The 12,724-nt window shown below is 48.1% G+C and overlaps 1 protein-coding gene across 1 annotated transcript; it reads left to right on the top strand.

The window, feature by feature from the left end:
- Positions 1–1,022: 1,022 nt before the first annotated feature.
- On the top strand, positions 1,023–12,456 carry ECRG4 (ECRG4 augurin precursor). Its single transcript, XM_019428484.2, has 4 exons — positions 1,023–1,424; positions 5,969–6,016; positions 8,022–8,179; positions 12,081–12,456. The coding sequence occupies exons 1-4, from the start codon at positions 1,346–1,348 to the stop codon at positions 12,189–12,191; spliced, it is 396 nt and encodes a 131-aa protein (XP_019284029.1). The 5' UTR covers positions 1,023–1,345; the 3' UTR covers positions 12,192–12,456.
- The last annotated feature ends 268 nt before the right edge of the window (positions 12,457–12,724 follow it).

Here is a 12,724-nt window from a genome sequence, read left to right as displayed (position 1 = left end):
GGAGATTTGGAATACAAGGGCTCTGGGTGGGGGGGATGATTTCCACAAGAAAGGAAAGATTACAATGAACATCTTTAACCTATGTTCTAAGCCAAACAGAACACTGGCTTTTTATTTCCTTTGGTTTTCGTCCTGATAGTACATTTCTCGTCCCTGCGCAAAAGTAACTACATCATCTTTGTTGTTGCTTTTCTCATTCGTCTTTTCCCCCAAGGGCTGTGATCATTTCCCTGCCCGCCTTTCAGGCTCACTCTGGCACCTTGGGAAGCCGGGACAGCACAAGGTTTTGTGATTATCTGACACACTTCATGCTTTTTCTTTCCTCTGCCGGCCACTATCTGCCTTCTCTAGCTCAAAATTAACGTACTTTCTCACTGCCTGCTGCGGAAATCCAACTGCGTTACATGGAGAGAGAATTCTATGGCGAGATAGTAGGCACTGACCAGGGGAAGGTATAAAAAGTGAGGAAGCAGGTAGAGAGGTAGTCCACGAAGGAGTTCAGAGCAGATCTTAGGTGGGAAGGGCCCCTGAAGGTAATTTCACATCATGGCCATTTTGTGAATGTAGGGTGACCTGCTGGAAATCAGTTGCGACAACTTTGTTTTTGTTTTCCTTCCCCACTCAGTATTGCCTAGTATGTGTCCTCTGTGTTTGCACAGGCCTGGTACTGGGGTGGCACCTGTGGGGGTCGCTTCCGGGCCTCCCTTTAAGTCTTTCAAGCGCGGGCAGATTACAGGGCGCATACAGGGACCCATTTGTCCTGAGAACACCTACCACCTTCACCAGGTTCCCGGTTTCTGAAAGGCTTTTCTATCAGAGTAGTTTGGGGGCCAAAGTTTTCCTGAACTGCAGTTCTGAACCCAGCCTGTGGAATCTTTCAAAATATCACAAAACATAGCACCGCCAAAGGCATCTTTAAGCGCAGCGTGGGGGAATTAAGGAAATTCCAAAGGCCACTTTATAAGCCCAGGCCGGAGCCGGGCCCTGCGCCCTGGAGGGAGAGAGAAGGGGAGGAAGGGAAGTGTTCGCGCGGAGTGAAAAGGGGAAGAGCCAGCCGTCTCCCCCATCTTTTCCCCTGGCCCGGGCGGTTCTCGGTGGCCCCAGCATCGCGTCTCTCACTGGCCTGGGAGGCGACTCTGTGGAACGGTGGCCGGGGAGGGGGGCTCGGTGGCTCTCCGAGCGGCCGCTTGGCCCCTGGCCCGTTGGCACGGCGCCCGCCCGACAGGTCCCGCCCCGGCTGGAATGTAGGGAGCGCCCGCCAGCCTGCGCCCCTGTCCTTGTGCGCCCAGTCCTCTCGTGCGACGGCTCTCGGTGCGCGTCTCTCTCTTGCCCTCCCGCTGCAGCCATGGCCGCCTCCTCCGCGCGGCTCACTGTCCTGGCCATGACCGCTCTGGCGCTACTCCTGCTGCTGTGCCTGGGCCCAGGTATGTCGGCAGCGCCAGGGCGCCAGGGAGGGAGATGGGTGATGGGGTGAGGACCGAGGGACCGTGAGTCCCAGCAAGTGCCAATGGGTAATAGGGTTTTGCTCTGCAGAAGTGGGAGTGGCGCGCTTCGGCAGGCGGATAGAGTACCAGGGTCAAGGGCAGGTTTCGGACAAGGGTGGTCACCTTGGGAAAGAGTGAGGGCCAAGGTCCCATGGAGGGGCAAGAAGTGATTTGGCCCTAACTTAAGGGGCAGAGGGGTACTGGGAGCTTTAGGCAGTGGGGCCTTCTAGGACTGAGGGGAGCCAGAATGCATCATTATGGAGATGCCTTTCCAGGCAATTCCCTAAGGAGGGCGGGGGAAGGGGGGGGGGCACGCTTGGCAACCCAGTGAAGTTCCAGGTCTGCAAAACTGCAGGCAGGCCTCACAACCCAGACAGGGAAAATGCTCTTTAAGGAGAAATGCTTAACCTTCTGTGCTTCAGGGAGCCCTCAGGGAATCAGTTGAAAATTCCAGGTTCCTTGCCTATAAAAGGAGCATGTTCATACATACCCCCCAAGATGAAGCAGTTTGGTGGATGTGCAGGCATCTGAACCTTGGGAATCCACAGACCCCACCTTAGGGTTTTGTCCTGACAATACTACCTTCCACTTGAGGATCCTTTATGCGTCACTAGGGACCTTGCGCATGCGTGAGCCCTTTTGACACTCACATGTCTGCGAGGCATATTGTGATCCCAGATCTGCTCAGGGTACTGGGGCTGGAAGGCAAGAAGTGCTGGCCCAAGACCCTGAGATGGGTGCTCTTCCCACCACAGAGTGGCCGGGCCCTGGCTAATGACAATGGAAGACACCCTTGATGGCTCAGCTTCTGTGCTTTGCTTTTTCAGAACAGGTGTGGAAAACCAAACTTCTGGTTGGGGGGGGGGGGGGCGGGGGGAGGAAGCCTGCTGCAGGAGCCCTGAGGTCAGACAGAGCCCCTGGTCGCCAGAACAGCAGGGGACTTGCTTAAGTCAGGAGAACTGCTTCTGAGTTACAACCACAGGGGAGGCTCATCAATAATTTCTCATTACATGACTGATCCGCCCCGCCTCCTCTGTGCCTTCCATTTTCAGAAGCACATCTGAATAAAGCAAGTGAGCACCTGCTATAAACCTTCCCTCTTCAGACCTGTATTTTATTTCATTCATACCAAGAACGTAGTGAAAAGTGTCAGTTAAAATATTATCATCATTGAGCTGGAATGTGAAAGTTTTCATGACACAAAATGAAAATCCTCACATACGTCAAGTCCCCAAGGTGGCTCCCTATGACACCCGAAAACGTTAAATGGAGAAAATGATCATTGCTCCTTCTTGAGCAATTTATTAATAGTTAGCACCTTCAAAGGGACATCCTGCAATTCTGCATCTGCTGGGAGATCTAATGTCAGGCTGAATAAATTTGGGAGTGCCTATTATCACCATCTAGATACAGTGACTGATGATATAGGAGTAAAAAAAAATTCCATACTATTGGAAAAAATTCACAGCTATTCGGTTATTCTTTATTTTTTTCTTCAAACAAATTTAATGTGGTGTCCAATTATATGTATTAATATTTGTAGTTCAGGGTGTAGTAATTGGCACAGTGGCAACTATTAATAATTCATAATTTAGGATTTTTCCATGCGTTTCTGTTGTAGAGCTGAGGTCTGGTGAGGCTCTCATTTCTGGAACAGTAGTGACACACATTTGCTGCAAGAAATCGCAGCAGCAGGGCAGATGCCAACATCCAATGTCTATTTCAACATCAGGCCACATTTCACTCATTTACTGTCAAGTGCTTTTACAGAAGGCAAACAGATGGAGGGGCGATACTTAATTCTGTGTGTGCCACGCTGTTGTTAGAGATGGATGAATGTTAAGGTATTAATGAATGCTAATAATGGTGCCAAGAAACAGACCCGGGTGCTTTGGCAAATGTGTTCATAGATTTCTTTATTGACTGTTAAGGTTGGATGATTCTTAAGGTACAGCCTTTAAAAGTAGCCCCATTCCAATCTAAATAATCCCCTCTATAGGAGCACCACCAAGTGCTCATCTCTGCTTATTTACTCTTGATGGGGAACCTCTTGGGGGAGACTCATCCCATCTTTGGGGGGCTGCCTCGGTATTGGAAACTTTATGCCTTAATCTGTGTCCCACAGGTGTTTCTGGAAATCATTTGCTGACTCCTTTTCTCAAATCATATTCCACTGTATCAGTTAACATATCATATTAAATGTACACATTATAGGGGTGCCTGGGTGGCTCAGTTGGTTGAGCGTCCGACTTCAGCTCAGGTCATGATCTCGCAGTCTGTGAGTTCAAACCCCGCGTTGGGCTCTGTGCTGATAGCTCAGAGCCCGGAGCCTGCTTCGGATTCTGTGTCTTCCTCTCTCTCTCTGCCCCTCCCCGGCTCATGCTCTGTCTCTCAAAAATGATAAATAAACGTTAAAAAAAGTTATTAAATGTACACATTGTAAATATCTGTAACCAAATCATTTGAAGGTTTGGGCAAATTTTCACAAAGTTTGTATGTTTTTAGTGAAAGTTACCAGTAAGGCTTTATTCAGTAGTGCAACGAATTTTTTTAATTTCTTTATTTATTTTGAGAGAGATAGAGGGAGCACACAGGGAGGGGCAGAGAGAGAATACCAAGCAGCCTCCCTGCTGTTAGCGCAGAGAGTGATATGGGGCTCAAACCCACGAACCGTGAGATCATGACCTGAGCCAAAATCAAAAGTCGGTCGCTTAACTGACGGAACCACGCAGGTGCTCCTAGCAGTGCAATTAATTTTTATTTTTAATCCCTGTGCCCAATTTTGGAGTTGAGAGGATTGTTGGTGATAAATGTATGATGTAAAAAAAAAAATTCCCTGGTTCCTAGAGATTCTTCCCAACCACGTTCCCTGGCTGGCATACCTATTCTAAGGGCACTTGGCTAGTGCTTTTTAAATTCAGATGCCTACAGAGGGCTAGCTGACAGGTGAAATGGCTCTTTATGGCCATGGGGTGGGCTGAGTGACTTGGGCCCAGAGATGTTCCAATTCAAATTTTGCAAACACTGCGTGCAGTCATAAAACACGTCTGCAGGAAAAGCTCAGCTGTGGGCAGCCAATTGGTCACGGATGTGTTTTCTTCCCCCCGATTACATAGTAAATACTTTAAGCAGGGGTTCTTAGTCTTATTTAGGTCCCAGACACTTTGGAGAGTCTGGTAAAAGACATCACTCCTATTCCCAGAAAACTGTACCTTCGCAGATGCAAACACGGGCCTTGGGGCCTGTCCATGGATGGAGCAGTTAAGGGCCTGCCTAGAAAGGTGGACATCACCACCTTCATCCTGGGGCCAGATCAGCTCCTTACACCTGAACATGCTATGTTCTGTTCACTACTTCTGAGGCTGGATTTTTCTTCCAGGGGCTTTGGATATCCCTTCCAGGGATAAGCCTCATACCTACATGTAGCACTTAAAGATCAGAGATGTCTATGGGTCCTCACACCTGCTCACCAAGCAGAGGAGGGTGTCCTACCAGACCAGTCATGTGATTTTCTGTTAAAATGTTTAGGCTGGTTAGAAATACTTTTAGAACTGAATAAAAATGTCAGAAAATGGTATAGATAATGCCTGATTGGAAGAGGGTCTGGGCAACCTTACAAAACTGGGCTGGATTAAAAAAAATTTTTGTTTAATGTTTATTTTTGAGAGAGAGAGAGACATAGAGTGTGAGCGGATGAGGCTCAGAGGGAGATACAGAATCTGAAGCAGGCTCCGGGCTCTGAGCTGTCAGTACAGAGCCTGACTCGGGGCTCGAACCCACGAACCGTGAGATCATGACCTGAGCCAATGTCAGACACTTAACTGACTGAGCCACGCAGGTGCCCCTGGACTGGATGTTTAAAGAGCTAAAGTGCCTTCCTCGGCTTATGACAGTGAAACTTCATGGTGCTTGCCCGCCTTTGTCCTCACACGGCTGCCTTCTTTGTACCCCCTCCCCCTCCTCCAAAGATTCCAGCCATTGGACTTTAGGTTCCATCCATCTGACATGATATCACCTCCTTCACAGTTAACTGAGATCCTTGATTACATCTGCAAAATGCCCTATTTCCAAATAAGTAAACATTCGATAGTTCTGGGTGGATATGAATTGGAGGGTGGGAGGCATTATTCCATTTACCATACCATGAAAAGAGAAAGTCTGCAGAAAGGTACATATGACAGACAACTGGCCCTCATAATAAGACGCAAGGAGCTTGAAAGAACGATGTCACTTCTCCTAGGGAATATCTCAAATTGTTATGCCCTGGGTCAGCCATGGTCATTGTCACCAGTTTGAGCCATGAGTAGCCTGAATTGTTTTTCCTTCATGACAGGGAAGGCAGCAAACATCAAATACTGTGATACCTCCAAGTTGCCAAGACAAGATAGGGGCACGCGGTGCTTTATTCCAACTCAGATTTTTGCACTTGAGAATGTAAAGGGTACAGTGCAACTCTGACATGATTTCTGTTTTCATTCCATTAGGTGGCGTAAGTGGGAATAAACTCAAGCTGATGCTTCAAAAGCAGGAAGGTAAGTATACCCCCCATGGATAATGGCTGCCTTCTTAATGGGGCGCAGTGAAAGGCAATGTTGAGCGTGCTCACTGGGGTCTTGTATTTGGAAAATCAGAAGTGTTTACTCCTTAAAAGGTTGGCAGATCTGAAGGTCTTACTGTGTGTGTGTGTGTGTGTGTGTGTGTGTGTGGTATTTCATTGGATAAATATTATTGCCAGTAAATGTTTGAAAATTATTTTTCTGAAAGCTGTCGGTGTGGACTCAAAGATAAAAGAAACAGTGCTACTGTGTTAATTGAATGCTATTTATTTTAGAACCAAGATACCCTGTAGAGCACGTATGTAAATTTAGAGCATATCCTTTAGAGCACATAAAACCTCCATTGGTGGAATAGACACAGAATGGTACTGTTGTAGTATTCTATATGCAATTAGCCCCCGGGGCCAGGGTTGAACAGAAAAACTGTTTGTCACTAACACCTGTTGTGAAAAATACTCCTCCAAGGAATGTGATAGATGGCACCAAAATGTTGTCGAACCACAACAGGTTGGGAGCCATACAATAGGAGTTCCAGGCCCACCATAATCAGGTAGATCAGTTGGACCAATCATGTGGTCTTACGAAGGCCATCTTCCCTTGGAACTGTCATCTTTGCCTGTAAAATGAAGAATTTGTACATCTCTTAGAAATTTAGAAGTGTGACATTTCTGATGTGAACCTTTAATCCCTTATATTCCTTCCCCGCCCCAACTCTGCCCCAGTTAACGGGAGAGTCTGGCAGGCTGAAGCCTGCTCCCTGACAATGTGGGGCTCCCTGGTGCTATTCATATGCTTCCCAGTCAGCCCCCCAGAGATCCCCTGGATGCTGAGCCTTGGGGGTTCCCCTCAGGGGCAGGGGGCTTCTGAAGGGGCTCCCAGCATCTTCCCCAGCATTTCTAGCTGCTCATGAGGCCCTGGCCCATCCCTGATCTCTGTGCTGAGCAGCCCGCTCCTCCAGGACACCTGGGGTGACGGAAGCTCTTGAAAGGCCACCCTGTCAGAGGTGGGAGCAAGCAGACCACTAAGATAATCACGAGTCCTGATGTACATCCTCAGATTTTATTCAAGTCAAACCTAGAAACACATATTGAGCACCTGATGTGTACAAAAGGGTGCAACAGGCCCTGAAGGAAACAGGGATGAGCAGGAAGTGAGGAAACAAATCCACTGATACTTGTCCATGTGACCAAAGAACACATAGAACACTTCACTCCCATTATCCTGTGCAGCCTTCGTAACACCACCAAGATGGGGACTGTCAGCCCGATTTTGTAGATGAGGGGACAGACAGCAGGGGAAGACCCAGTGGCAGAACTGTGTCCCCTGAGCACGTCCTGCAGAAGGGGAGCCTTTTGAACCATTGAAACCACACTGGGAAGACGTTGGGAGAAGCCACATGCTAAAGCAAGGGCCAGTACCTTTCAAGACTTGGTTGAACCGTCGATGATCTGTGAGGCCCGCAGATGGTGACCCCAGGTGGCCCTGTGTGCTCCAGCTCTCCGGGGTGAGAGCATGCCATGGTGCCAGGCTGGGCCACTCCGAGCTCATTGTTCTAGTTCTTTTTCCTTCCTGGTCACCTAATCAGGCACAGTGCTCTCTTGTTTGCACGTGCAAGGAACGTACACCTTTATGGCCCTAGACATCTACTTGTTTCCTAAATGCCTAAGGGGTGGGCCACCAGCCCCTGCAAGCGGCCTGGGGTCTAGGCCCGGTGAGTGACTGCAGAGAATGGGCTGCATTTCTTCTCTCCCCTGTGCGCCTTTATGTGACTGCACCCAAATGGAGAGCTTACTACCAAGGGGTGTGGAGACAGATGATGGACAGCTGTATTTCATCACATGTGATGTAAGAATGAAGTTGAAAGTCAAAACCATCTAATGCGGGGTGGGCTTGGGGTGTGGGATGTTCGTTAGCGATTCACCCACGCTAAGAAGAGAAATCAACCTTTGTACTTTGGGGGGGTGGGGTATTGATATTTCAGCACCTGCTTCACCTAAGACGAAAGTGGCGGTGGACGAGAACAAGGCCAAAGAATTCTTAAACAGCCTGAAGCGCCAGAAACGGCAGCTGTGGGACCGGACTCGGCCAGAGGTCCAGCAGTGGTACCAGCAGTTCCTCTATATGGGTTTCGATGAGGCGGTGGGTATTCCCGGCCCCTGGACGACTGGCTCCCTGCAGAGCAGCACCATGGGGACGGATGCTTGGCTTGGGAAAATGGCACAGAAAAGTAGTCTTCATAATTCACTCCAAAAAGTAGGAGACCCCATTATCTGTCAAGTGCTACCCAGGCAGTGGATAACATTACCATTGAGATGTAGGGACATCAGCTAGAATTTTCCATCACACTACGCCCAAAAGGGAGTCTCTCCCAACATGGCTGGGAAGCGGGGTTCCAGAGAAGCCACTGCCCAAAATGGCCGGGACCTAAATTCATCCAGAATCCGATTTCACTTATCTGTACAGTTTTGCCCAGCGGGTGTTTTTTTTTATTTTTATTTTTTTAACATTTATTTACTTTTGAGAGACCCAGCACAAGCAGGGGAGGGGCAGAGAGAGAGGAAGACACAGAATCTGAAGCAGGCTCCAGGCTCTGAGCTGTCAGCACAGAGCCTAGCGCAGGGCTCAAACCCATAAGCCATGAGATCGTGATCCAAACTGAAATCGGATGCTTAACCGACTGAGGCACTCAAGTGTTTTTGAGTGCCTGGGTGTTTTTAAGATAATTTACAACCTCCCCAAAACATTTGCAGCTTTACCTCCAAAAAATGTCAGAGACAACAAGATTGATGCAAAGACCCATGAGGATAATGGAAAGAGATGAAAAGTAACTTTTTATTGTATTTTTTATTTTTTAATGTTTATTTATATTTGAGAGAGAGAAAGAGAGAGAGAGAGCACAAGAGGGGGAGGAGCAGAGAGAGAAGGAAACAGAATCTGAAGGAGGCCCCAGGCTCTGAGCTGTCAGTGCAGAGCCAGACACGGGGCTCAAACTCGCAAACTATGAGATCATGACCTGAGCCAAAGGTGGACACTTAACCGACTGAACCACTCAGACACCCCAAAAGTGAGTTTTAAAAAAATGTCTACTTATTTTGAGGAAGAAAGCATGAGGAGGGGAGGAGCACAGAGAGGGAGAGAGAGAAAGAATCCCTAGCAGGTTCCATGCTCAGCCCAGCTGGGGGCTCGATCCCATGACCGTGAGATCACAACCTGAGCCTAAATCAAGACTCGGACATTTAACCACCCAGGGGCCCCTGACAAGTGGCTGTTAAAGAGAGGTGGTCTTTGCATGTGCTTTCAGGGAAATTTGGCAATGCATTTGCAGGAAAATATGGTTCCGTTCCTGTGTCCAGGAGGTAGGTAGGTGAGTGGATGTATTCACGAAGTCCAAGGAAAAGAATGTTGACAATCAGAGACTCCCAGCAGGAAACAGGTACAGGTGAGGTGGCAAGGGAGTTAAGATCACGGATTCCACTGCACAGAAGCAAGTGTGCAGAGTGACCAGCACGGCAGTGCCAGCAGGAACGCCGGACTGGAGGCTCTGCGGCGACATCGAGAACACTCGCCCTGCCCTCCAGCCGGAAAGCGTGCCCGGAAAGATGAAGGGTGACATCTCCAAGCCGGGGGAGCTGGAAGGGCTTTTCCAAATGGACCCAAGATTCGTACTGTGCACAGAGGGTGTCTGTATACAAAGCACCACAAATTGATGAAAAAAAAATGAAACTCTTTAGAAGCCTTATTTTTAAAGGTTTCTTAAAAGGCAGCCATGTAACTGTATTACAATGTCCTTTCCATTCATATATATATATATATATATATATATATATATATCCTGCGTGTGCAAAAGGCTGAACACATACATCCAGACTCTGCCAGGCAGGGGTCTAAGCACTTAATATGAATGAACTTACTTACAGTCGCAACAACCCAAAAGACAGGTACTGTTACTTGCGTCCTTGTGTTTGGTTTGTTCCTTCCTTGGTATTCCATTTTCCAGTGGAGTTATTGGGGCTGAAGGTAGAATTAGGTAAGGGTCTGTAAGCACTGTCAAAGTGCACATTCCCGTGAGTCACGTGGGAGAGCACCAGTCTACCCACATCCTCAGGAACACCTGGAATTCTCACTGAAAATTAAAAAAAAAAAGAAGTACTTATTTGAACATGAAAATTGCATGCCAGTTGTAGTAACTTGCATTTCTTTGCTGCAGTCCATGAAAAAGGCTACTAAGAGTTTAATGTGGAGAGGGGCGCCTTGGTGGCTCAGTTGGTTGAGCGTCCGACTTCGGCTCAGGTCATGATCTCACAGTTCGTGAGTTCAAGCCCCACGTCAGGCTCTGTGCTGACAGCTCAGAGCCTGGAGTCTGCTTCGGATTCTGTGTCTCCCTCTCTCTCTCTGCCCCTCCCCTGCTCGTCCTCTGTCTCTCTCTCAAAAATAATAAATATTTAAAAAATTAAAAAAAAAGAGTTTAACATGGAGAAATGGCTAAAATAATGACTGATGACAGAAACAGAATAAGGGTGAGGATCCATAAGATTATAACTAGCCACAGAAAAGACTGGAAGGCAATAACGTCAAAATGTCAGCTATGCTTGTCTTTGGCAATGGAGTTGTAATCCCCCTTTTTCTCTGCCCCACTCCCACATACCCATTTGTAAATATGAGTGTGCGTTATTCCTGTATTCATAAAATATATTTTTTTACTTTCTTGAAAACAGCTTTTTCCCATAAAATGGGAAAAACTGGGGAACAAGATTATTACACTATGGGAAAAGCTGTAGTATTGTAGGGAAAGCAAATGTTCTCATTTTCATGCCAGAGCCCCCGGGGCTCAGCAAACAGAGGGGCGGCGTGGTGCCCATCAGCGTGGCACAGGCTGACCCACCGCTCACCCCCGGTGGGTGGCCACAGAGAACACCATTGTGGCCGAGGCCAGGCCTTCCAGCCTCAGGAGCGCTCAGATACCCATGTTCACTGGCAGTCTTATGCAATAGATGCCTGCCACCCAGCCACCGGAAAATTCCATCCATGAGGTGCAAAAGGGTGCCTGAGAACTTGCACTTTATAGCATCCCTAGAGGTTGGATGCACCGGCCACACTTTGAGAAAAATTGGGCCCAAACTTCTGGATAGCCTGCAACCTCCCTAGGTCAGCCTTTCCTTGTCCCTGCCTTTTCGATCTCACACCAAGTATCTCTCCGAGTCGTCACCATCCACACCTGTGAGCTTGCATCTACATTCACCTTGTACCTTCATGAGCAACAAAAGAATCTCTCTTTCCTCTAAGAGAGGCAATGGTGTCAAAGACCAGCTACCCCAGTTATAAACCTGAAAGTTGTTCTACGCTTCTCAATCACTTCAGTTCTTCTTCCCCTTCTTCCTGCTAATTGCAGCTGCCTATTTTCATGTGTGTCTCAGTAACTGTAGGCTTCGTGAAGGCAGGGAATCTGTTCCAACTTGCTTTGGGTGGCCCTCCGGTGCCACGCATAGGGCTGACAGGCTGCGCCCAGTTAAGAAGTGTTTGTGGAACGAAGAAGGACAGCCGTGCAAACTCTAACCTACACCACGGGTATAAAACGGTCACCGTTGCTACTGCGCATGGCTATCACATGCCCCGGTGGTGGTTGATTTAATTCACCAAGCGTCTACTCTGTGCGCTCGAGTGGGCCAGGCTCAGGACAGGACAGGGAGAGGAGGCAGTGTCTGTAAGATGAGTACAATCAGATGTGCACGGTGCCCGCGGGTCAGGCCAAGTTATTGCTGTCTTTGGGAGACGTCCATTTTATCTACTAGAAAAGAGAAAAATGTTTAAGTGTTGGGTACATTTAGAACTCACAGGACGGAGGTTTTCAAGGGCTTGGATCAGTACTCTTTAGCTGGCTGTACTCACCTCTGAGTACAGAGTACGATAATGAAGGGTGATTGTCAGTTGGAGCTGTTAATCATTGAAGAAGAGCCACTATGGAGAAAAGGCAGAGGGAAGATGTGGTCTAGGGGGAGTGGGTGTCCTTCAATCTGTTCTCTGTTGTGCTCTTTTTCTCCAGAAATTTGAAGATGACATCACCTACTGGCTAAACAGAGGTCGGAATGGGTACGACTATGATTCCTACCAGCGTCACTATGACGAGGACTCTGCGATGAGCCCCTACGACTGAAGGCACGGACCCATCGGCAACTACCATGACTACTAACACCCCGTGCATACGAACCGGCGCCCAAAGTGCCCCCCACCCCGCCCCCTTCACTGCCTCGCACCACGTGGCTTCTGCTGGGCTTTATTCCAGCAGATCTTTTCTACCCCCTTTCTGCGCCCAGGAAGGGTGAATTAAAACAAACAATATTAATGCTTTTTGATATTTCATGCAAGTACCTAACAACGCATTTCATTAAAAAATAGAAATAAAAGCATTTTGTTAAAAATGCAAGTCTCCGAATTCATTCGGGTGGATTTCAGTCCCTGGATTTTCCCTAAATTGAAGCCTCATCTGAGAGACAGCTCTCTGTTACCATCACCCTGCCAGGAATCCTCGCCACCACCGGGGCAGACCAGGCCACTGAGCAGGGCGGTCTTCCGTTTGTTAACATTTCTGCCCACGCTAAACCCAAGATATGGAACCAACAAGAAAATTTGATCGAAAATTATTTAAGGCTACAGAACACGGCTTGGACTAATCATTCCACATGTGTG

The sequence above is a fragment of the Panthera pardus genome, unplaced genomic scaffold (assembly GCF_024362965.1).
Source record: "Panthera pardus isolate Hobbes unplaced genomic scaffold, ASM2436296v1 HiC_scaffold_25, whole genome shotgun sequence".
NCBI lineage: Eukaryota > Metazoa > Chordata > Mammalia > Carnivora > Felidae > Panthera > Panthera pardus.
The sequence above is the reverse complement of the archived record's forward strand: the minus strand, read 5'-3'. Positions and strand labels throughout refer to the sequence as shown.